The 24988-nt window shown below is 32.0% G+C and overlaps 3 protein-coding genes and 1 pseudogene across 3 annotated transcripts; 1 reads left to right on the top strand and 3 right to left on the bottom strand.

Annotated features, from left to right (window-relative positions):
• Positions 1-9619: 9619 nt before the first annotated feature.
• LOC148197651 (uncharacterized) lies at positions 9620-14818 on the bottom strand. The gene is made up of 11 exons (XM_088115601.1): positions 14689-14818; positions 14456-14610; positions 12527-12683; positions 12174-12415; positions 11872-12078; positions 11712-11804; positions 11530-11631; positions 10205-10420; positions 10065-10106; positions 9873-9983; positions 9620-9797 (listed from the first exon to the last, which is right to left on the bottom strand). The coding sequence occupies exons 1-11, from the start codon at positions 14816-14818 to the stop codon at positions 9687-9689; spliced, it is 1566 nt and encodes a 521-aa protein (XP_087971727.1). The 3' UTR covers positions 9620-9686.
• A 110-nt stretch (positions 14819-14928) lies between these two features.
• LOC148197650 (uncharacterized) lies at positions 14929-15501 on the bottom strand. The gene has a single exon (XM_088115600.1). The coding sequence runs from the start codon at positions 15499-15501 to the stop codon at positions 14929-14931; it is 573 nt and encodes a 190-aa protein (XP_087971726.1).
• Positions 15502-15823: 322 nt separating this feature from the next.
• LOC148197649 (uncharacterized) lies at positions 15824-18150 on the bottom strand (annotated as a pseudogene).
• Positions 18151-22802: 4652 nt separating this feature from the next.
• Positions 22803-24138, top strand: LOC124846560 (zinc finger protein 10-like). The gene has a single exon (XM_047323836.2). It carries the CDS (start codon positions 23048-23050, stop codon positions 23966-23968), a length of 921 nt encoding a protein of 306 aa, XP_047179792.1. The 5' UTR covers positions 22803-23047; the 3' UTR covers positions 23969-24138.
• Positions 24139-24988: the final 850 nt, after the last annotated feature.

The following is a 24988-nucleotide window of genomic DNA, read 5'->3' as shown; positions in this document are numbered from 1 at the left end:
AATTATGCTTGGTTGTTGTTTCATATAGGTTTTCTAGTTTTTGTTATACGTGGATTCAGTTAAATATAAATTGTTTTGTTTAGTTAACCCATAATTATCATATTATTTTATTATGTCATTTTCATCTTTTATGAGTAGCTTTATTATTATCTTTTTAAATAATTAAAGGTTGATTAGATAATTTAGAAAAATATAAGTATTTGAATTTTATTTGTGAAATATTTGGTAGATAAATGAAAATTTCATAAGATTAAAGAATATGTCAAAGATATGAAATCTTTGAAGATTAATATATATACACACACAGAGAGAGGATATTTAAGTAAAATTCACTCAAATACAAATTTTAGATCTAGTTTAGTTCGACCCATTCGTTCAACAAACTAGCTTAACTTGCCTAGCAAGAAGGTCCAAGTTGCTCAACAACTTTAATTCGCATAGTGACCTACATTTTTCGAAAATTTATAAATAGAATGCGCCATGGATTAGAAAAACAATCTTTTGAGAAATAGGAAACTAACCTAAAGGAAGAGACAATAAAGATATGTTCTAAAGGTTGGAGACACTCATCATTACCATTATTTTTATTATCTATTCCTTTTATAGTGCTTAAAATGCCTAGGAGTGATTAACTCTCTCATTCATTGGGGTTGGATATAATGTGTTCTCACTCGCATTAGTACAATAGAAGGAGATGACCTCGGTTGTTTGTGGTCATAGGCATTGGTTGAGAAACCGAGGCATATACGGACGAAGTAAAAAGTCTTCTTCTTATGCCTCGGTTGTAAATCGAGTTAGTATCTTGTCTTATACTGTCTTAGTTAAAACCTGAACCGAGGCAGTAAAGTGGTTTTTATTTATTTTTTCTTGCCACACCTTGTGGAGCATGGGGAAGCAAAAGTGCGCCCAGAGAGTGGTTACACAAGCTTTGAAGACAACAAACAATTCATCTCTGGGAAACTCTTGGCTCAACTTGGCAGCAATATCTCAACCCAATTTCTTGGCAGCAATAACTTGGCAAACAATTTCCTGCAATATTTCAACCTAATATCCAATGAAATTGGCAGCAATATCTACCAATCCTATGCTCTCTCCTTCAAAGAAACTCTTCTCCTTCAGTGCTTCCTGCAGGATCTCCAAAGCTTCCATGGCTTCCTCCGTGGTGCCTTCTCTCGCCCCTTCTCATCACTCCAGCATGCATTCCATATTGCAGGCAAAATCTACAAAAATAAAATTGAATGATGAGTTTTGAAACTAAAGGCAGAGAACCCAAAAACGCAGAAGCCCTCGCTGCCAAAAACGAAACCCTTGCTGCCAACGAAACCCTCGCCACGCCACCGCCGCCGCACCATCAGCTCGCCCTTGTCGGTCCATCATCGCGCCTTTGGTTTTCCATCACCTCGCCCTTGTCGGTCCATCCCCTACGAAGGCGAGATCCACTGCTAGCCGCCAACCGCCACCAACGAAGCCTGAGTCACGGCTCCCACAGTGTCGCCAAGCCCCAAATCGAAACCCTAAATCGAATCGCTTACGGAGACAAAGTCACGCCGCAGACAGGGACCGTCACGCCGCGGACAACCTCCCACCTCCACGAACAGGGATCGTCACGCCGCGGAGACAAAGTCACGGCGGCCGCCCCTACCTATGCGAAATCGCGTCTGAAGCTGAAAAGAAACAAGGGAAGAAGAGATCTCGCCGCCACCTTGCTGCGACCTCGCCGCGACCTCACTATGCCTCGCCGCACTCGCCGCCAACGTTAAGCTGCTTCTGGATTTCGCATGGATGGATAGGCAAGGGGAAAGTGAATTTGGAATTCCTTATTCACTGCGTGCTCTGGATGTTGCAAGTGACGGGAGTAGTAGAGGATACCCATTTTGGATTTCGGAACGTTTATGCCTCGGGTTAGAGGACCGAGGTATTTGGAACGTTTATGCCTCGGTTGGGTTAGAGGACCAAGGTAGTAGGGCAATTTCAAAAAATTAACCAGTTTTAGGTGGGACGTGGCAGAACATTAGGTCTCGATTTTGTTTTTAACCGAGTTAATTTGGTTTTTATGCTTCGGTTTTTTTACAACCGAGGCGTATAAGTTTGTCGAAATTGCGAAAATGCCACCTCCTTTACATATGCTTCGGTTTTCTAAAAACCGAGATGTATGACCCGTGTTCTTATCCCTATTTTGCACTAGTGTCGTTGTGATTTTTGTTAATCTATATACTTTTTTCCAATATTCTTGTGCTCTATTATTATTCTTAATTGCATGATTATTGATTGTTTATTTATGGGTATCTGATTATTAAGATAATACATTGATTGAGATAGAACACCTAACATATTTTGTGTCTAGAAACAAAGTTTAATCAAGTAGTTAATTTAAACATTTGAACTTAATACAAACTTTTAATAAAAGTATCTAAGGGATTGAAGTTTTTATTAGTAAAATTTAGACTTGCCTCTATAAAACTAGGGCTTGTTAGCTTGTGTTGTAATTCCTAGAATACAAATTGGAAGTATATTGTTTAATGTTGTCACATTGAATTAGTACACAAAACCAAACTTCGTTGAAGTCTCTTCCGCGTATTTTGAAAGCATGGGAAAAACATTAGAGGGGGTGAATAAGGATTTTCAAAATTATTTTCGCAAGACATCATCTAATATCTTGTAAAGATAATGTGTATAGATGACTTGAAAAATGCTTAGACGTTGATTCTTAATAGAGTGAATAAATGGAAAACATTTTGTATAAAAGAATAACAAGCCACAAATTTTTATACTAGTTCATTCAATCTGAGTTATGTCCAGTTCTTCCTTAAGAACTCTTAAGGAGTTTCACTAATATTTTCAAATTACACGAGTTCTACCTCTTTATAATCTCACTGAGTATTATCACCACTCTTGGTTACAACGAGTATTACTACCACTCCTGGTTCCCTAGTCAACATGACTAGACTGAGTTTAACCTAATTGAATTGTAATATTTTGATTGTTACACTCTTAAATAAATAGAAATAATTGTGTTTTAACTATAAATTATAACTTTTGACCTATAAATATATGTTTGATTCAACTTTAACCTAATAATAAGTTTATAATATGACAATTAGCATAAGAATCAATGTCACAAGTTCAATTCCCAATTAAAATTGTTAAGAAAAATAAATATTGTAAAGACATCAATTATCCAATAAACGAGATCGGATAAGTCAAGCCAAATTATCTAACCAAGCCAAATTATCTAACGACCAACTTTTAATTCAATTGTTAATAAGTTTGTAAGTAGAATTTTCACAACTACATATTTTCGGTCGCTATTTTGATCACTAAAAATTTAGTATCGATTTTTAAGCCTTTGTACTCGAAATAAGTTATCACTAAAATATCATTTTTTTAATATATAGTTTAAAGAAATAATAAGCTAGTTATATTATATTATTATCTTTAAATTATAATTCTAATTATTTGAAAAGAAATGAAAGAATTGTTTCTTTTTTTTAACTTAATATTTCAGCCCAATGTATCATTTTAAAACATGATAATTTTCTCCTTTTATATCACTTCTATATAAAAGAATTTAGATAACCTTATGTTTATATTACTAGTTGTTAAATAAAAAAACACACATACTAAGCAGACTTGAACACAGCCACGTTACATCTGACATAAATATCTTCCAAAATTCTGATGTCTCATTAATCCTTAGGGCAATTTTCTCTTTCATCTTTCCAGTCTTGGGCTTGCAAATGGTCTTATGTATATCTAAACTATTAATTTGGATACTTTTATCTCTTCGTAAAGTACATTACCTCTAATTTTTTTTAATCAATTTCGCTTATAATAACATATTTATAACCTTTAAAAGTTATAATTTATTATCAGATGGTTATCGTCATCTTTATTATCAAAATGCACCATTTTTTTTAATATGTATTTGTTTTCCTAATAATTTGTAACACATGGGAACTTAATTCTTATTTATTTTATTTTTCTTATTTTCGGCATAAAATGTTGATGAACGTCTCTTACAAAATAATTAGCATTTAGAAAGGAGGCGGGTAGTTTGAAGAAAAAGTGTCGGTAGCCACATTTTCATAATTAATTAATTAATTAATTACAACAAACATAGAAGCTGCTTAGATGAATAATTACAATAAAATCTCTAACGTGCTCTTTTAAAAATAGTTTTTAATATTGATGAAAAAAATAGTTTTTAATTTTTAATAACTCTAAATAACATCAATAGTATAAAAAATGTATTGAAGAGTGTATTATAATTATTAATTCCCATATGTTTTCCAACTACATAACATTGCAGGTCTTATTTGATCTTCATTGTTCTTAAAACACTCATTTATGTTAGACAACCAAAGGAGGCAATAGAGTTCGATGAGTTTATAGAAAATGCAAATACGTTAGACATACCAATGGTTATGGATCAAATGAAACAACTAAAGACTTATGAGATCGAATTCTAGTGTGGAATTATGGTCTTTGGAATCATAGAACCATTTATTTGGTACGACTATACGAGATAACATCTAAAGTATTTGTCATTAGACTTAAAATTATTTTTATTCTACCATGTTCAATAGTATTATATAGTTTAGAAGTTGAGACTAAGACAATTAAAATACTCATTTCAATATAATTATAAGTTACATATGCTTTTTGTATTATATTTTTTCACATTTCTTTGCGTTCTTCTTTAACTATAGATTTATATATATTTCTGTCTAATCTAAAAACAAATTCTTGTCTTTATTTCTTGTTTGTATGTGGTTAACAGATAGCCATTGAAAAACTTGATAAGTTTAGATAGCAGCCAACTGGCCGGTTACAATCAAATATATTTAAGTTAGGCTTAAAACAAACATAATAATATTCTGACCGAATTGATCACAACTTAAGTTGCTATGAGATTCGGAATGCAAAAGAAAAGAAAAAAAAATGATTTTTTATTTTGTTTTTTTACATCTGTGCTTCTATTTCCTTTGCTTAAGTAAGATTTATACTTTATCGATAAAGTTTACTTTTTCTGATTACAACGTGGAGGTTTAATTTACTAATTTTTTCAATCAATATTTAGATGGATCCTTGTCAAGTACCTAAAAGAAATTGTTAAGTACTTAGATACTTGTGAACGATCATTAAAATTATCTTTCATTAATTAAGCAAATTAAATTGAAAATTATAAACTTACAGTTATTGTTTATTTATAACTAATAAATATTTTTAATATTTTTCCTACCATAAACCCATACAATATTTGGCACATAAAATACTCAGAAACAGAAAATTTACCTCGTATATACGTATTCTCAGGCATGATCACTAATACTGAAAGATTCTTGAACTTTCAAATAAAAAAAATATATAATCACACAATGTGTGAAAAACTTGTTGGATATACATTAACTTAATTAAATGTCATTCTTAAAAAGTAACGAACTTGTATTTTAGGTAATATTAAAATTCGTTTCGATTTGGATGAGAAATTCTTATATCAATTAAAAACCAATATTAGTAAAAGGTATATATTGTCTTAAATTAGGTACGAGATTAGATATTTGAACATACTTATATTTGTTCTCATACATCTCATTTTAAATTATTAAAACACCCCTAATTTATTATATAAGTTGCAAAATTTATTTATTTTTTGTTTAATTTCATTTGAAGAATAGTTTTTTGTTACATAATTTTTCATTGTTTCTTAATTCTTTGACTCATTTGTTATCTATCAAACAAATTCATTCAAATATCTCATTATAACATCAATAACACATTGCCTCCCCCCACCCCCTATCTCGTTTTATTTAAACATTGAATTGTATCTGAGAAAATATAAAATTCAATTAAATTATGTAACCCTTAATTTACTAGATACCTAATATCTTATATTCTTTCTTTCTTTTTTATTCTTAATTTTGTTCTGTTCGAAAAACTTTTTTCTACACAAATTTTCATTACCTCTCTCAAATGGTTCACCTATATTAACAAATTTACTCAAATCCTTAAAATATTTTTCTTCTCAATATTTGCAAAAGCAATAAATATTATAATTAATATGAAATGTCAATTATATATAATAATTATTTAATATTACACACACACACACACACACACATATATATATATATATATATATATATATATATTATAATTTTTATTTTATAAAATTATTTAATTAATATTTGAAGGTACAAGAGCATACGTGTTCTTACTAGTATAATGAATACTAACTTTGATGTTTTAAAACATTAATTTTTTTAATATGTGAATTTTTGAAACACAGTCAGAAGACAACATCAAATACTCCGCAGATAATCTAAACTCGTTACGCGATTCAAATAAAATCTTACTATTCCTAAATCATCCAGATTCAAATCCTACAACCATTGTCATTATGTGGCATCTAATAAAATGAATTTCAATTCATAAATATTCTTGCCTTAATTTTAATGGAGTGGGGATTAACAAAAGGGTAATCAAGATATTATAATTTATAAACTACAAGTACATACAAATTTAGAGGGAATATTTTAATCATGTAGAAAGATCTGTGGTAAAGTATAAGAATAATGAGAGAAAATACGTACAAAGAAATATATAATTTATGATTGCAGTAGCAGGTTTGCGTCTTTTATAATTGGTTACTTGGAGAAGAGAATAATGTAACGCAAATATTCGTCTTAACTGAGCAGGAAGAATACAGATTGAATATTATACTATTATTTCTCTTCTCACAAAGTTAATTATATAACAAATCAATCATTTTTAAATGAAAGAACTTGGTGTGTTTTGGCACTCGAAAAATCAATCATTTTTTAATAAGGGTGTTTAAAACCATAATGTATCCAATTTGAAATTTTCAATTCACATAAATTCATCTTTATAGCATCAAGTGTTGTCTTAATCCAAATCATTTTCTATGTAGAGATGTATCATCCTATAACTATGGATCTATCTATATATATATATATTCTTATATTTAAATTAGATATAAGTGAGATAATAAATACATAATATAAATTAATAATAAATATTTTAATATGTTTATCTATTTATAATTTTTTAATAAATTTATGTTTGTTGGTATATGTCATCTATATACTTATTAGGATTTAAACATATTTTTCTTATAAAACCAATATGTACTAGGATGTTAAGGGTGTGTGCAACAAATGTCACTATTGGTTTTAGTAGGGGTTTCATTTGGTGTTTATAGAGGTTTTACCTCTATTAACTACGTTATCTGTGGTTTGACTTTTATAGACATTTTTGAGTAACCCTTGGAAAATTGGATCTTACCTAGGTCACTTAGTTTCATAACCTCCATATATAAAGTATCAACGGTTACAAACTTCCGTTAACTCCCAGCAATTTCAAACCTCCAATACTTCTCAGGGGTTTCAAACCCTTGCTACGTGAGTTGTCATTTTTAGTGGTTTTTCTCGGGTTTTTAAACCCCTGTTAATTTCATCATTTGCTTTTTTTAATGCATGTAAATTCACTTTTTTTAATGCACACAAATACATGAGACAATAAAAAAATAATAATATTGAAAAATAATAAGTATTCTAAAATGATATTATTATCATCAATATAACATTCATTAAACGAAAGAGTACATATTTTACAACTTGAAGGTAAAATAATATAAGACAACATAATTTTGGGTAAAACTAGGAAACATTACAACATATTTGTTCATAATCATAAAATTAGACAAAATGAAAATCAAATAATATTCTTTAATCATGAATCTTCATGTTGATCATTTCCTATATTAGGAACACTTTCAGATACCTAATATATAACAAATAATTATAATTAATAATATTCACATTACAATATAAAAAAATATATTAATATAATAAAATTTAAATAGAAAGTCCTTTTCACAGTTTTATTTTAAAAATATAATAACAAGTGACTTCATTTTATTGAATTGTGATGTTAACGTAGAAACATTTTTAGAATACAAAATTAATTACTCAAATTAAATGATATATAAAAATCATGTTGTTATCAAATAGAGAGACCTACATCATGCAACAATTGAGATGCACCATTCATCTATTGTCCTCTAATACCAATATTAGCTAGTAATCTTTAGAAATTTTCCTCCAACTACAATAGCTAATAGGAAAAGTATTAAAATATTTCAATACGCAAGCACCAATTCAATGTTTCATGGATACTCAAATATTAATTAAAAAAATCAAGGAACAAGTTTGTATGTATATATGGAAAGTAACACCACTTCATAAAATTCATACTAAAGGATGAACATTTATTCATGAATATCAACATAAACCTTAGTATAAGATAGGATTTCGTTGTCATCATAAAAATACTATAAAAGGATTGTGTGTGTTTTGTGAAAGTATTTTGTTGGCATCGTACTCTTGTGCTTAAGGGCTATTGGTCTACTTTAGAGACTTAGAATAAAAGAGGAGAGTTCAATTTACATATTTCAAATTTTTGTGACGTGACATATGTTATACAAATTTGACTATCCTGGGTACTTTACTAATAAAAAAATTTGCTTCATCTCTATTAAATTCTCCATATCGTCTCTAATTTTTTTTACACATATAAGTTGTACATGGCTTCTTTCAAATCAATTACATTACTTACATTTTATGTTGCAAGTGTGTGTATGATTTTGCTCCTTTTGAACCCTTCATTTTTCTATATTTAATGATTTTATTCTTATATGTACTTTGTATATTATTAAGAAATGAACTTTAAGTTTAATTGAACATTCTCAAACTGGATTGTAGAATAAGTTTTGCACTAACTTATATATTGTAAATTGTCTTTATCTTTGGTCGAATTGAGACTTCTGATGCATCCTCTCATCTTGAGGCATATACATCTAGAACATAAGACTAAATATTAATGAACGATCTGGTTATAGGTGGAATAATAAATCTAACAAACAACAAACTTCGTTAGAATAGACTTTAATTCATGACTTTAATACCATGTTTAAAAATAGACTTTAAGTCTAACTCAATCTTACAAACCATTTTATAAAGTAAGATTTACACTCATTTATATATTATAAATTGATCTTATTTTTTAGTTGATGTATGACTTTCAATATATATTAAACTATAATATAATATCTTTGTAATTGGTATTACACTACAAAACTCTGTATTTTTACCGGGGGTTTTCTAAAATATTACCGGCGGTTTTAACCCCCGCAAATCATATTTCCCGCGGTTGGAAAAACCGGTGGGAAAACGTCTGTCGCCAAGCAAGTACCGACGGTTCTGAAAAAACCGCCAGTATTAGCGGGGGTTCCCAGAAACCGCCGGAATTTTCAGGGGTTTTGTAGAAACCGCCGAAATTAGTTGGGGCTTTATGAAAACCGCCGGGAATAGCAGGGGCTACTCAAAAACCGCCGGAACTAGCTGGGGTTATCTCAAAACCGCCCCTATTTTTGATGGTTTAGTTTACCGGGATTTTAAAACCGCCGGGAATTTGTATAGTTCATTTTTTTATTGTAATAAAATTAGATTATAATAAGAATAATTTTATTGACAAAACAAACAATAAATTAATATGAACTAAAATTTAATAATATTGTATAAAATAAACTACATTGTTCAACCTAATATCATTCATACAACTAATTGTTCATACCTAAAAATTAAAAAGAAAGAGGTTCATTATGTTCAATATAGAAGTTCAATACTAAAAGTATGACTCATAAAAGTATTCAATAATAGTATCCAATTTTTTTCTTCATTACATCCATTGTTTGGTCCACTCCCTTGATCAGATACCTACAATATAACATAATAGTTAGTCGATAATATATTTAATAAAAAAATCATACAAATAAATTTAACAATTATTACCGATGATCTTTGAAATACTGCAAATTGTGAAGGCAATGGACCTTGATGATTTTGCAACAAAAGCGTCATGATTGCCTTCATTTCATTGACTTGTGATGTCAATGAAGATACCTATAACAGAAAAGTTTATTTAAAAAGTTAGAAATTACATGTTAATCTTAAAAGGAACAAACCAAGTAAATATTCATTAACCTGAGATTCTAATTTAACATTAGAAGAAGTCAATGAAGATACCTATAACAGAAAAATTTATTTAAAAAGTGAGAAATATGATAGCTAACATGTTAATTTTAAAAAGAACAAACCAAATAAATATTTAAATATTCATTAACCTGAGATTGTAATTCAACATTAGAAGGAGTAGATGAAGATGATCCAATATTGGAACGAGCATGGACTCCAAAGACTTTAGATGGGCAAGGACCCAAACCTAGACCGCGAACACGTCCACAATGCTCTTGGCTTCCTAAAACATGAGCCAATGAATCTAAACTTGATATTTCTTTTGATTGAGACGATGTTGTAGATTCATATGTTTGAATTTTTTCCTACATACAACGTAATCAATGATGCCAACATTAAAAACATTGCATTTGTATAAAGAGACAAACTATTGAGTTGGCAGCAATATACTTATATTTAAACTTAAGATGTCTGCAAAAACAGTAGCAAGAATTGTCAATCAATAATTATATCACTAAAGAGATACACCATGAATTGTCACTAAAGAGATTATGACAATCCAAAGAAAGATCACATCTAATGCTTAACTGTCTAAACTATAATGGTTTCTTACAATGAATGGCTTTGATTTTACAATATAGGAGAGTGATGTAAAAGGAACCTAAGAAAGTAATAAAATTGGCACACAAAAATTAGCATCAAGCTAGAGACTAAAAAGAGACGAAACACAAAGGAAATAAGAGTCAAAACAAAGGTACATGTGCAAAAAATACTGTAGCAAAAATTGACACAAATAAGAGGCAATAATTTGGCAAAAACTCTATGCATACATGAAGAGAAAGACCTCAAAATGAGTGGAAATAATTTGGCAAGCTTCAAACCTATATGTTCTGTAAATTGGTGAGAAGAAAGGCTCAAAATGAAGCTACCAAACACACAAAACAGTGAGCAAAAAGGCTAGGTCGGACCAGCCAATGCAAGCAAACAAATTTGGTTTTTAATTTGATTTTACTGGAGCATGCAGATTTGAATTTAGGAGTCTCGACCAAGCATGATTGATTAATTATGTGTTTTTGATCAAAGCTAAAATTGATGTATTTAAGACCTCTACTATTGTAGAACATACAAGCAAAGCCTACACACTTAAATCCCAAGTTGATCCATCTCAATTCAGAATACAAGAGCAATGATGCAAAAATGACTCTTAGCAAGTGCAATTTCAAGAAAAATTTTCTAGAAAATTTCTAAGTACACCAAAGTACAAGGAACGAAATCCAGCCATCAAAGCACTAAAATGAACAGTGACTGAAATAACACAAATTTGACATAGCAAACAAATTAATTAAAACGAAATACTCGAAAGAAAAGGAACCGTTGATTTCTTACAAGAGGTGTGTTCATCACAGAGTCACCTTATGAAACAATATGCCGAAATACAACAATTATAGGAAATACTAAAAAGATTGGAACTTACACCAATTTCCCTTGCCTCATCACTTACAAAAGCTCCATTGGTCGTCTTATGAGTAGCTATCCAAACTTCTCCTCTGCTAACTTTGTGCCCACACTCTTTTTCCTATGAAAATTAACAAATGCTTATTAGGTATGTTATAAATATTATGAGAAATAGAAAATTGAAGATAAATAACACTTCACCATTTCTTCTCTCTTCCTTGCAATGCTCTTGGATCCCCCTGTGTGAGCAAGAGTTTGTTTTGTCCTATTGTGTTTATTTTTTAAGGCAATCTCCTAACATTGTGATAAGAAAAGTTATTAAATCATAACAAAATTTTATGAAAAGAGATATAGGTTTTACCTTTGTTCTTTCATCAAGTCGATAGTCAACAAAAGAAGCCCAATGATCTCTATCTATGCCTTTTGGAGCCATGTCAATCAATTCATCTCCAGTACGGGTGCCATCATCTCTTTGTTGCCACAATTCTAGGCGACAATCTCTCCATTTATGATTAAGTGCTTTCAAGATGTAATTGATTTGAATATCGGAATTCACTACAAACTTTGCCTTCAAAACAGATTTTAATAAAAAAATTAACAACAATTACCCAATAAATAAATTTTGGATGCCTTCTTTGTAATGGTATTTTGAATTTACATTACTTGAATTGTATTTTGAATTATGTCTTCTTTGTAATTTTTAGGAATCAACTTCCAAGTAGAATAACAAATAGGGAATACCTTGAAGTTTCTAGCGATACTTCCCAAGAATCGATTCAATAATGCGCCACCATCTCCAATTGGTTGATATTCCTCATTCCAATGTACAATAATCCTTTCATTTTGAGGCAAATTCCAAACATCATTTGTTTTTAAGTGTTTGGTAGTCATCTTACATTGGTCATCTGTGAAGAAAGAAAATTTGTGTCAAATATTCTTGTGTCAAACAACTTCAGCAGTAACTATTCATATAAGTAACATAATGAAAGCATTATTATGTTGAACTTGTGTCTTACCAATAACATCAACAAACCATGCTCCCTTGTGTGTTGGTGGCCTTTTTTGTTCAACTTCCAACAAAGTATCCTGATTTTCATCTTGCTCATGTTCATCTTGTACATGAGAATTTCCTCCTACTTGAAGTGGTGAATGAAGAGCATCTTCATTTGAGGGCTACACAAAGGAAGATATATTAATTATAGTGGCATACTTCTTTAAATTCGCATTTAAAATCAGTACATTAGGTCAACATTGACTTAAACTTGTCCTATGTACAGTGAAGTTTGGTATCCAATGAATAAACTATATAAAAATTTAAATACATTAGACAAAATATAAATATAAAATAATATCTAAGATATTATTAAGAAAGAAATAAATGTTAAGGACAAACACTGTAGTATAAATATAAAAATTTAAATACATTAGAAAAAATATAAATATAAATACATTAGACAAAATTTTTGGCACTATATGAAATCAACTTTACTTGACTTGTGTGAAGATATTTTCTTTTAGCTCCACCAAAAATTGAAGTTTGTAAGCTGATTTTAGCTTTATGCTGAAGTTAAATGCCTTTTACTTTCTTATTATTTCTCTCTTATAAGTGCTCATAGAAAAGTTTATCCAAATAAGTCTAAATTGGGAAGGTTTGATTTCAAAAATTCACTCACTCCTGTATCATGCAAGGTATATGCTGAGTTATTGTGCGTGCTAAAGGTTAATCCCTTGACAGTGTGATCAAGATTTTAAGCTGCAGTCGAGATGTTTGTTATTATGGAAGATTGTGGACAAATATGGCTTCTGTTGTGGTTGCGGACAGTTGTTTAAAACCATGTCTGTAGTCTTACTGCTTAGTTTTTATGATCACAGTAGTAAGAGGGAATATTAGTAATGGGTTGTCCTAGCTAATTGAAGTACATCTTGAAAGAGAATGTTGAGCTGGGAGAAATTGATACTGCATTCACTGATTTCATGATACAATTTTGGTCTTTTTATACTGGTAAATCTGCCAAAACTCTTGTTAACAAACTTAACTAAAAATAAATGACTTTTAACTATCACTGACGACCGTAACTAATAGTATTTCAACTGGGTCGAAGGCTACAATGTAATATGCTCTTAGATACGTTCATTAGTATGTTGTCTATATGCTTATTGTCCTGTGCTGTGACAACACCCTCACAAGATGGGCTGTGACTAATTTCCCATATGTGATTCTGGCAATTTGAATGAATGCTTAGAGATGCACAGAGAAAAAATCGAGGGGAGAGAGTGATGCTTGGAATGGACAAATCTGAGTAATTTTGAGTCTACTCCGAATTTTTGGTGGTTCTTAATTTTCTTAGCAACAAAGTCCATGGCAACAGCGTTAGTTTGAAGATTGTAACTAGTTTCATTCAAGATGGGAAATTCTGTTTCTGTTGTAAGAAAATGTTTTGATCTGGTGCAGGTTCCCTGGAACTGGAGAGTATGACAAGTTCTATGGTGAAGCGAGAAGAGAAGCGTGATGGTGTGGGAAAATATGAAGAGATAAGTGGTGTTTTGAGAGGAAGAGGTGAAGAAATAGAGAGGTTGTACGAAGCTGGGGTTGAAGAAGAGTTTGAAGATGTGATGGGTGCAATATACTTGAATGGACTGAGGACAGGACTCCTTGAAGGACATGCTCTCTTACTTAATCTCCTTACTCTCACAACACATTACATATATGAAACCTCGATGGAAATTTCCAATTGCAAGCTAAAAGATAATCCGAATCAGGATCTTAACATAATATACAGTTAGGGATACACTAAACATAATATAAACAGTTTAACAATTTATTCAGATGCAGTTTAAATCATTAACACCCCAAATATAAAAATGACCACAAACAAATATAATATTCTTCAGTGCTTGGATCGCTAGTGATATAAGTTAATTATTGAAGGAAACAAAACACTTACATCAACTTGAACTGATGAATGAAAAACAAATGCATCTGGGGACTGAATAGGTGCAGGAGTCCATGCTGATTGAAAAACAAATGCATTTGGGGACTGATTATGAGTAGGAGTGCATGTGCTTTGGCTTGTCGAAGGTAGCTTTAGTTTGTATGTTCCTACAAATAAATGAATGTCAAAAAATGATAACAACATGAATAAAACAAGTATTAGACATTTAACAAAAGGGAACTTACTTCTTTGAGGGGCAGAAAGAGAGGGAGAGGATTGGACTTGAGGAGCTGGTGGATGATTAGTTGTGTGACCCCATGTATGAGAGGCACTTTGCTGTGTATGATGTTTTGTCTCCTTCTTCTTATATGTCATTTTCTTCATCTTCAAATGGTCTACAAACAATTACATAAATAAAAATTAAACCACCTATATAAGATATAATAAAGAAGAAAACAAACAGAATAACTAAATTAAAATTAAAATTAAAACCTTGTTAATGGTATATTTCTTTCATCATCGGGAAATAATGTTTCTAAGTTTTTTTGTTGAAATGGTTCACATTCATGAAATTTGTCAACATCATCTTCACCCATGTTGTACAAGTCTCTAGGATTTATATGTACAGGGATGCACCAATTTTTATCAAACTCATCATCTACATAATATACAATTTGTGCTTCTGATGCCTGAATGTATGGTTCATCATCATCATTATCACCGATATGAATCAAGCGTCCAAAACATACACTTGTAAATCCCAACTCATCAGTCACAATCCCCCTAGAAGTAGTTGTATTAGCCCACATACATTTGAACAAAACAACTGAGAAACGACCATGGTAGTTTATTTCAATTATGTCCACTAATCGACCATAATAAGGCACACCTCCAAATTGCATTTGATTATCACTAGTACTTGCATAACTCCTTGTTCCAAATGTACCAAACACTCCACTATTTTGTGTTTTAAGCCATAAGTCACGCTCCAAGATCCTAAACTTGAATCCGTTAACATTGTAGGCACTATATCGCTTTGCAATATCAATTGGACCCATGGCTAAGAATTTGAAATCAGTTGAGTGAAGGCTAGTTGAGTCATTCCTTATCTAAAAGGAAAAAAGAAATAACATGTCCAAGTCAATTATTAATTATAACATAGAATGAAACCAATCAGCAATGACCCAATATACGTACACGACGTGAAAACCAATCTACAAATTCCTTATGAACTCTCTTGTCTATCAAAGATGATTATCGCCTCCGATTTCTCAATTGTCTCTGTATAGTGTCTCTAAATTCCCTACATGAAGTGTCCAAATTATACATAGTTACTTTCTAATAAAAGACTAATTAATACAATTGATCAAGTGAAAATACTTACTGAAGAAATGGATCAACTATGGCACTGTTTGTTAAGATATGACGATGTGCCTGTAACTTTTCCTTTTCAGATAAAGTGAAATCAGTGAAACCTCCAATTGCTTTTCCGATCGGTGGGAATAAAGTGCTTACAGTGCAAGAGCCAATACTCGGTTCATCATCAACACGACGCAATCTATTGAACACAGTCTCAATTCCATCTAAGTATCTAGAACAAAAAGTTAAGCACTCTTCAACCAAGTACCCTTCAGCTATTGAGCCTTCAGCTTGTGCCTTATTACGCACATAAGACTTCAATTTTCCCAAGTACCTCTCAATAGGATACATCCATCGATATTGGACAGGTCCTCCACGCTTGGCATCTTCTACTAAATGCACAATCAAATGAACCATCACTGTGAAAAAAGAAGGAGGGAATAACATCTCCATGTGACAATGTGAGGACAACTCTATCTTGTAATTGGACAAGTTGATCTATCTTCAAAACTTTATTACATAATTGTTTAAAAAAAGAGCATAGATCAATCAAAATAGAGGACACTTCTTTAGGGAGTGTCTTTCTTATTGCCAAAGGAAGAATTTGCTCCATCAACACATGTGAGTCATGACTTTTTAGTCCTCTAATCTTACGTTGTTTGACATCAACACATCTACTTATGTTACTTGAGTAACCATCAGGTATAGTTATATTCTTCAAAGTTTTTAGAAATATATCCTTATTTACATTTGACAATGTATATATAGCAGGAAGATATCTACCATTCTCATCAGGCCACAGATCTGGTCTAATACCCCAAAGTTGTAAGTCCTTTCTTGCCTTTAGATTGTCTTTGCATTTATTATTTGTACTATCATTCAACAATGTAAACAATATATTGTCACAAACATTTTTTTCAATGTTCATAACATCCATATTATGGTGCAATAAGTTATCTAACCAATAAGGAAGGTCAAAAAATATACTCTTCTTTCGCCATTGTAGAGTATCTACCTTAGGATGATCAACTCTGCGTTGTCTTTTTGACCTTTCTTCAACTATAGGTTCTTTCCCAAATTCAACGTGAACATTCCCAAGTTGTTGTAGGATATCATGTCCTGAGATTGCCATTGGTTGGCTTCTATTTTCAATAGTTCCATCAAACCTGCTATGAGCAATCTGAACTTATGTCTTCCATCTAACCACCGACGATGACTTATAAAACAAAATTTCCCACCTTTGACAAGCTTCTTAGGAGTAGTGTCAAAATTACATCTCGGACATGCCAATCCTGTATGTGTGTTCCATCCAGATAAGGTTCCAAGTCCTGGAAAGTCACTAATAGTCCACAATATGGCTGCACGCATATCAAATACTTCATTTCCATATGAATCAAAAGTTTTAATTCCAGTTTTCCACAACTCCTTCAACTCTTCTATTAATGGTTGTAAGTAAACATCAATATCATTGCCCGGTGCTCGCTTTCCAGGAATGATCATGGACAAAATGAATGAACTTTGTTTCATACACATCCAAGGAGGAAGGTTGTATGGTATGAGAACAACTGGCCAAATACTGTGATTGGTGCTCAAGTTCCCATATGGATTGAACCCATCAGTAACTAAACCGAGTCTCACGTTTCGAGGGTCTAAGGCAAATTGAGGGTGCATCAAGTCAAATTTCTTCCATGCTTCAGAATCTCTTGGTTGTCTTAACATGCCTTCATCCGTACTTTCTGATGAATGCCATCTCATATGCTCAGCTATTTTAGATGACAAAAACATCCTCTGTAATCGAGGCTTCAAAGGAAAATAACTTAACACCTTTGCAGGAATCTTCTTTCGCTTATTAACAACAACATCGTCACCAATAGTATTTCTCTTTTTTGGCTTCCATCTTGATGTCTTACATTTCTTACAAGAATCTTTATCTTTGTCTTCTCCAACATACAACATACAATCATTAGGGCAAGCATCAATTTTGGTGTAATGAAGACCAAGCTTGCTAATCACTTTTTTGGCTTCATAGAATGAATTTGGAATTTTAGCATGTTCAAATGCATCTGCTAGCAATTCCAGTATCATGGACATAGCTTTGTCACTTATTCTGCATAGACATTTGATGTGATACAACTTCACCAAGAAAGAAAGTTTTGAATATTTATCACATCCTTCATATAAGCTTTGTTGTCCATCTTGCATTAATTCAAAAAAATTTGTCCCATCATGACTTCTAGTATGGCTTGACTCTGCACCCATATTATCATTAATCATTTCACACATATTATCATTAATTTCAACTCTTCCACCATCTTCTTCGACCATTACTTGAGGAGCTTCGGCCATTACTTGAGCTCATTTACTCTTCTCTCCCATGTAGATGCCACACTGTATAACCTTTTGGAAAATGTTTAATAATTAAGTGCTCATATACTTCTTCACGACTTTGCCATTTCTTAAAATTGCATTTCTGACATGGACATACTATCTTTCCCCTAACACCACTATTAGTGAATGCAAAGTCCAAGAAGGTATTCAATCCTCTTATATATTGATTTGTATTTCGAGGCATGTCTATCCATGATCTATCCATTACAACGACCTCTGTTCATGCCAAGAGGATTGGAAGGTTAGAATAAGTGACGATATTCAACGAAATACACTACATGAGATGAATTTACTAAACTTTGAGAACTAATCCAAGGAAAATCATTTACAATCAACTTTCCTTTTATGGGGAAAGTCAACTCACAATCCCTTAGATCAAGGGATTTATTTCAGGAGAAGTTACATAAGTTACATAAGTGGAAGGTGAATCTTGAATTTCAAAACATCTTATGCTTTTAGGTTTCAATGTAAGCAAAAGTCAAAATAATTTGCTTATACCAAACCCTCCAAGAAAGAAAATCTACTACAGGAATCCACAATCTTTACACAACAATAGAAAGGGACTTCAAACCTTGATAGTTCACCAAAGCGACAATCAAAGTGTTGTTGCTATAGCACACTATCATGTTTATCACTCCAAAACAAAGCATATATTGGAATAGTTTTTCAACTTAAGCTTTGGTATATGAATGATTTAATTAATGACATATAATGTCATCATCCTAGTACTTATATTTAGATCCCCTACCACCATCTTACCTCCAATGTTGCACTTGAGAAAGCAACTAAAACAAAACTGAACCTAAAAGCAGTTATAGTAGAAAAGATAAAATTTAGTTACAGTAGAATGTTCTTTATTCTTCAAATTGTGGAAGAACAGTATATTTAAATGAAGGATTAAAAGTTATTTTATTGGGACATCGGCATTGGATTTATGCAACTGACTTTGATGAAAACAAGATTAGCAACAACTTATAACATTAATTAAAGCTTCTAATTTCACACAGTTACATCTAACGTAGACTTTCATATTTGAATATTTCAATATATTGTTCTTAGGTCTTAAAATTTGAATTGTTTAAAACAAACCAAGGATCAAATCACATTGAAAATATATATAAAAGAGAAAACATTTATTCTTATATTGAGAATCTAACCACATTTATGATAGTTTCAAAGTGTAAAATGTAACCTCCAAAACAATTTATGGATGAAAACATTAGAAAGCACTATAAATTGGGAGTGCAAATCCAGCTAAAGTACTCAAACTGGCTACAACAATGATAATCTTGAAAGAATTATAGTTGAACGGTCCCCATCATAAAGCACATAAAAAACTGAGATAATAAATATGTAAGGTATCACAGTTTGTCATAATAATATAAAATCGGACCATTTCCCTAGTAAAAGAAAAAGAAAAACCTATATAAGTGCTTAAGTGCATCATTAAGTGACAAAATATTCATCAGTAGATCAAATGAAGGTAAGGAAATAGGCACACCTTGACAAACAATAGGCAAAGGCCAGAACCGTTGATAATGATCTCACAAAATTCAGAAGCCGGTCCTTAACAACCTAACCTGGTTCTGAAGGTAGAATTAATGGCTCCAATGCTCTGCAGTTAGTGAATAAGTTAGCACACAAAGAATGGAGCATCAAAGAAAGAGATAACAAATTTAAAAAATTAACCCCTCCTAAAATTAACCCAAAAAATACCTATAATATTTCTGTTTATCTCTTACCTTTTCCTTTAATCCTATTTCTTGTCATCACCCTGCAACGACTCATTTACTTGGAGTTATGTCTTACATTTAATAATATTTAGGGTATTCAAGAGACCATGTTCCCTACCGGTCTCTATTTTCTGAAAGTATAATCATCTATTAAAATGACAAACAGATCTCTCTCTCAACCTCTGTTATTTATAGATGATATCCACTACATTATATTCTCTTGTTTCCCTTTTACACTCAATATTTAGTATCATTACAACATTGTTGATCTTAAATCTCTACAGTACAAGTTTCCCTTAATAAAAAAAAGTCAGCATCCTCTAAATGAATAGTCCCCATAAACAGTACTTGGAATCTAAAAACTAAGTTCTCAACAAGCAAAAAGAATATACAGTTTTTGGTTATATATTGGAAAATATCACTAATGCATCAGTGATGCGCTAAAGAAACCTTGCATATATGAAGGAATAAAAGATCAAAATCGAATTACTGAGATAACCTAAGCAAGGAAATTACTTATCATTTTGAAAAACTTAGGCACAAAATATAAAAGATACTACCTTCTTATGGCCAACACTTAAGGGTTATAATTAAATAGGAGACAAATACAGACAACTCAATGAGTTCACTTAGCACTTAATTTACAAAGAAGTAAACCAATTATAAACAATTAGCACTTAAATAAAAAAAATCCTTCATTGAATAATCCAAATAGAATATGTATCTTTAACATAAAGTCTCTAAGAAACAATGTTATTGGCATCAATTATGTCCAACAATGAAGAAACAGTCAATCAATTCTTTAAGCCAGAAAAATAAGTTCTTCACACAGTGGATCTATGGTCAAGAAAAGTGTATTAGCATAGCATAGAATATGAAAAAGATTGCAGCCAGTGTGAGGGATTTGAAAGCATGAGAAACAACTCAACGTCTACATTCTGCTTTTCAGCAGTTTAAAATTAAATGTCCAAAGGAATAAAAGATTTTTGGTTGTGTATGTTCGTTGATGAGTACTGACCTTCTTTGATTCCAAGCAGCGTTTCTCTGAGGAACATATATTTGTTCTGGCTTTTCTGGGGGCAAGTAATAGAGAGTTGGGGAGCTAGAAAACAAAAAACAGCAATGTTTAGAGAAATTATTATGCACACATTAAGTAAAAATAATAGCAATAAACTACATGTAAGAGGATATGCTAAATTTTCACCAGGTGTTGCCAGAAGCTTTGTAGAAATTTGTGGAGGCAGAGTGTGCAAAATAGGAGAACAAGAAAGTAACTTGTATCAGAAAGAGGCACTTCAGAGGCAAAGCATATGAAAAAACCATATTAAGAAAATAATTAGAGAAACTTGCTTTATTTTCAACAGAACAATATACCTAATCTAAAACCTATTCCAAAAATGAAACAAAAAAAGGGTAATAAAATTAAACCTTGATTCACAATCAAACATTCCAAGCAACACCACGGACAGATATGGAGGAGGAGGAGCAGCGAGTGCAACCAGCTCCAACACTGGTGCAGGTATTTTGGCTCCCCTTTCCTACACCAACAGTAGGAAGTATTTCATTGATTGCTATTCAGAGTCATAGACGCCTCCATCATCAGAGAAATCATCAAATGTTCGCATATCAAGCAGGAGAAGACGAACACGAAGGAGAGCAGGAGAAGACGAACACGAAGCCAAGCAGGAGAAGATTGTGGTGCGGTGAAGGGTTTGGGGGAAATTTGATGAAGGCGGGGAAAGAGGTTAGGGTTTAGTGATAGTTTCAGAGAATTAGATTAGATGCAATATTCCTGAAATTAATGACTGAAGGCGAGGGAAGGGATATAGGTTGGTAAGTATTCTAAAAATTAAAAAATTATATTTTAGGGACGGTTTTGTTATAACCGCCAGAAATACCTGCGGTTTTAGACATAAACCGTAGGAATTATTCGGGGTTTCTAAAACCGCCGGTAAATAACCCCTCTTAAAATTAATTATTTTTGTAGTGTTACATTTTTTTAGCGTTTTTATATCAAGGCTATAGCCATCTCATCTAACTTTCAACATGTTCTTCCTATTAAGAATGTGAGTTAGAGGTTTTCAGGATCGTGGATAAATAGTAGGAACTTCTTCTCCTTGTTAGATATTTTATCATTTCCTTCAAAAATAGAAATGCTAGTGGGTTAAATGTACTAATGTGGTTATGATGGAGGATTTTTTTTTTCGTATTCAGTTTTGTGTTCATACACAACTTAATCTTTAACCAGAGTAATTAGTTAATGATTTTGATGCAAAAATAATTTAGAGTTACTTCATCATAAGTAATCAAATTATTTTTACAACTTCATAAATTCAATTCAGGTTAGAGTTCATATCAACTAAAAGTAATTATAATGAAAAAGTAGAGAGAAATCTCACCTAGAGAGAAACCCAATCTTTTGCCGCAGGAACGATTCTTTATAATATCTAGACTCAAATAACAAAAACTAATTCACACAAATTAATAAAGTTAAATAGAAAAATTATAATTATACTAATATTTGAAAATCAATCTAAAATATTCTTTCTAAAAATTTGATATTAAAAAACTTAAAATTAAAACATCAATTAAATGAGGGACATTTTAGACACACTCTTATAAGATAAAATTAATTATAATTTATTATGTTTTCCGATCAAATAATAATAATAATATTTTGACTAGAAGCATCAGAAAACCAAACGGCACAAGAATAATTTTCTAGTCATTGCTGCGTCAAAAGAGGATATTTCAGTCAGATTTCTCGATTTGAGAATGTAATACTCTGTGGCCATCTCACACAACTAATTTAAGGACCCACAAGAATAATTTTGTAGTCATAGCTGCATCGCATTCTCTCACACAGAAAATGCAGGAAAACGGGAACTTGGAGTATTCATACAAACGTTGGAAGCCAACCATAAAATAAAAAATATATTAGCTATAGTCCGAGACATTGAAGGTAGAGTACCAACTACTTCACCTTCCAAAAACTCTCTCTCTCCTCATCTATCTCAGGCTCCTCCAACAGTGTAGACTCATGTAGCTTTCAATTCCCATATCTACAATCTCAAAATTCCCTTCACTTTTTCTTTTCCTGAATCAAGGTGAACAAACTCTCACAATGGAGGAGAGTCAATGTTTGATCAGGAGTAAGAGAAAGTACTCTTTGAGCTCTAATCTTCATGGTTCTTCAACTGATTACCCTTCCTGTGATGACCACTCATGGGAAGAGCAAGCCTTTGCAAAAGATGCTGCTTGGTCTGGTTGTGTGTGGCCACCACGATCATATTCTTGTACCTTTTGTACAAGGGAATTTAGGTCAGCACAAGCTTTAGGAGGTCATATGAATGTTCATAGAAGAGATAGAGCAAGACTAAAGCAGCCACATAGCCCTCAGAATGAAATCCTCAATTATGATCTTGAGAAAACTCAAGCCCAGAATTCGGTTCAAATTTCTTTCACTTCGTTGGGTTACTTATACCCACCTTCTATCAGTGGATTGGCTCATAACACTAACCCTAATTCTGATCCTTATTCTCATGTTGTTGCTTCACCTTCCAAAGTTTTAGGCACACCAGTTAACAAAAGATGCAGAGAGAAACCCCAGATTCCACAATACAATAGTTCTTCAATTTTCAAAGGATGTCATGAGTTCTCCCCTTCTCTTTCTTCCAAATCCTGGCCAAATTTAACTGATGACTTCAGATTTTGTTCGAGTAGGCTCGATCTTGAAGCTAGTGTTGAGAAAAAATTGCAGGGATTTGATTCTGGGTGTAGGAGTGAGGGTGATAAGGGTAAAACTGAGGTGGGTGTGAGCATGAACTTGTTTATGAGTCGAGCTCACCCACTTGTGCAGTCTGAGAATAAAGAGACAGATACAAGTTTCAAGAAGAGAAAATCAGACACTTCATCCGTTCCATTCTTCCCCAAATCATGTTCAGTTGATAAGGATCATGTGCAGTCAGAGACGTTTGATTTTAGCCCTAGCTCTATAGAAGAGCTAGATCTGGAGCTAAGGCTTGGTCATAGGTCCGAGGTATAGTAAAACATTTGAAGCACGGATATTGTTAATAAATATAATTTTACTATTTTCTGATTTCCCCCCTGTTCCTTGTTTATTTCTTATGATACAATGTAAGGAAGATTTTCATGTTTCATTGGATGTGTGATAATAACAATATGGCAATCTCAACTAAGCTAGCTCATTAAAGAGTGCAATTATATATAATTGATGTTTGCATCGATTTACTTGGATCATTTAAAGGCATCTAAGAAAGATTGCGGTTCTAATTTTTTAGTAGGAACATGTGAATGCATATATATATATATATATATATATATATATATATATATATATATATATATATATATATATATATATATATATATATAAGACTCATGTGATTGTACAACCTATTTTAAAGCATTGTATGGAGTAATATCAGACATTTTGTAACAGATAATCAGCTTAGGTTAGGTTGCACCCTGTAGTTTAATTTCGTTTCTTTGTTTTTATGCCACATAGAAAATCTGTCTTGTGCCACAAATCAGGCCACAAAGATTAGTTCTATATACATTTATAATTGGCAGAACTTGCAAGGAGGTTTCTCCCAATGAGTTAATGAGAATAACTCATTATTTGCTTGTGAAAACTGTACTCAAAATTATAGTTTCAATTTCCAGGTTTCTATGTCAATATTTGTTTGAAAATACAACAGATTCATAGTTTTTTATGTGAATTTTCTTGTAAGTTGCCGAAGAAGCTTTCCATGCATGCACTGTACATATATATTTACCATTGATGCATGCTTCCTCTACTGATTATGTGGGTCCCCTACTTCCATCCTAAGGTGGTGGATAGGTTTCAACGGAGCACAAAAGAATTTTTGATAGTGTGTGTAAATGTTATAGTTGGAGTATTGAGATTAGTGCATGCATGTGGGGTTTGAGGGTGAAGGATCCTACTAAGAACTGCATGGAATATTGTGAGCTCGTTTTCCTATTCAGTACCTCACTGACATATGAGTAAAGTTAGCAATATATAAAACATGTTTGAGCGTTT

The sequence above is a fragment of the Vigna umbellata genome, chromosome 5 (assembly GCF_029865625.1).
Source record: "Vigna umbellata cultivar VRB3 chromosome 5, Vumbellata_1.0, whole genome shotgun sequence".
NCBI classification, from domain to species: domain Eukaryota; kingdom Viridiplantae; phylum Streptophyta; class Magnoliopsida; order Fabales; family Fabaceae; genus Vigna; species Vigna umbellata.
Note: the sequence above shows the minus strand (reverse complement) of the source record. Positions and strands in the feature narration are given on the sequence as shown.

Bases quoted from the DNA above. Each gene is read 5' to 3' on its own strand.
- LOC124846560 (XM_047323836.2), top strand. From the start codon at position 23,048: ATGGAGGAGAGTCAATGTTTGATCAGGAGTAAGAGAAAGTACTCTTTG.
- LOC148197651 (XM_088115601.1), bottom strand. From the start codon at position 14,818: ATGACATATAAGAAGAAGGAGACAAAACATCATACACAGCAAAGTGCC. The intron at 11,805-11,871 runs GTAAAACCTATA...TCACAATGTTAG, and splicing joins GACTTGATGAAAGAACAAAG to GAGATTGCCTTAAAAAATAA. The intron at 11,632-11,711 runs GTGAAGTGTTAT...TAATTTTCATAG, and splicing joins CAAGGAAGAGAGAAGAAATG to GAAAAAGAGTGTGGGCACAA.
- LOC148197650 (XM_088115600.1), bottom strand. From the start codon at position 15,501: ATGGGTCCAATTGATATTGCAAAGCGATATAGTGCCTACAATGTTAAC.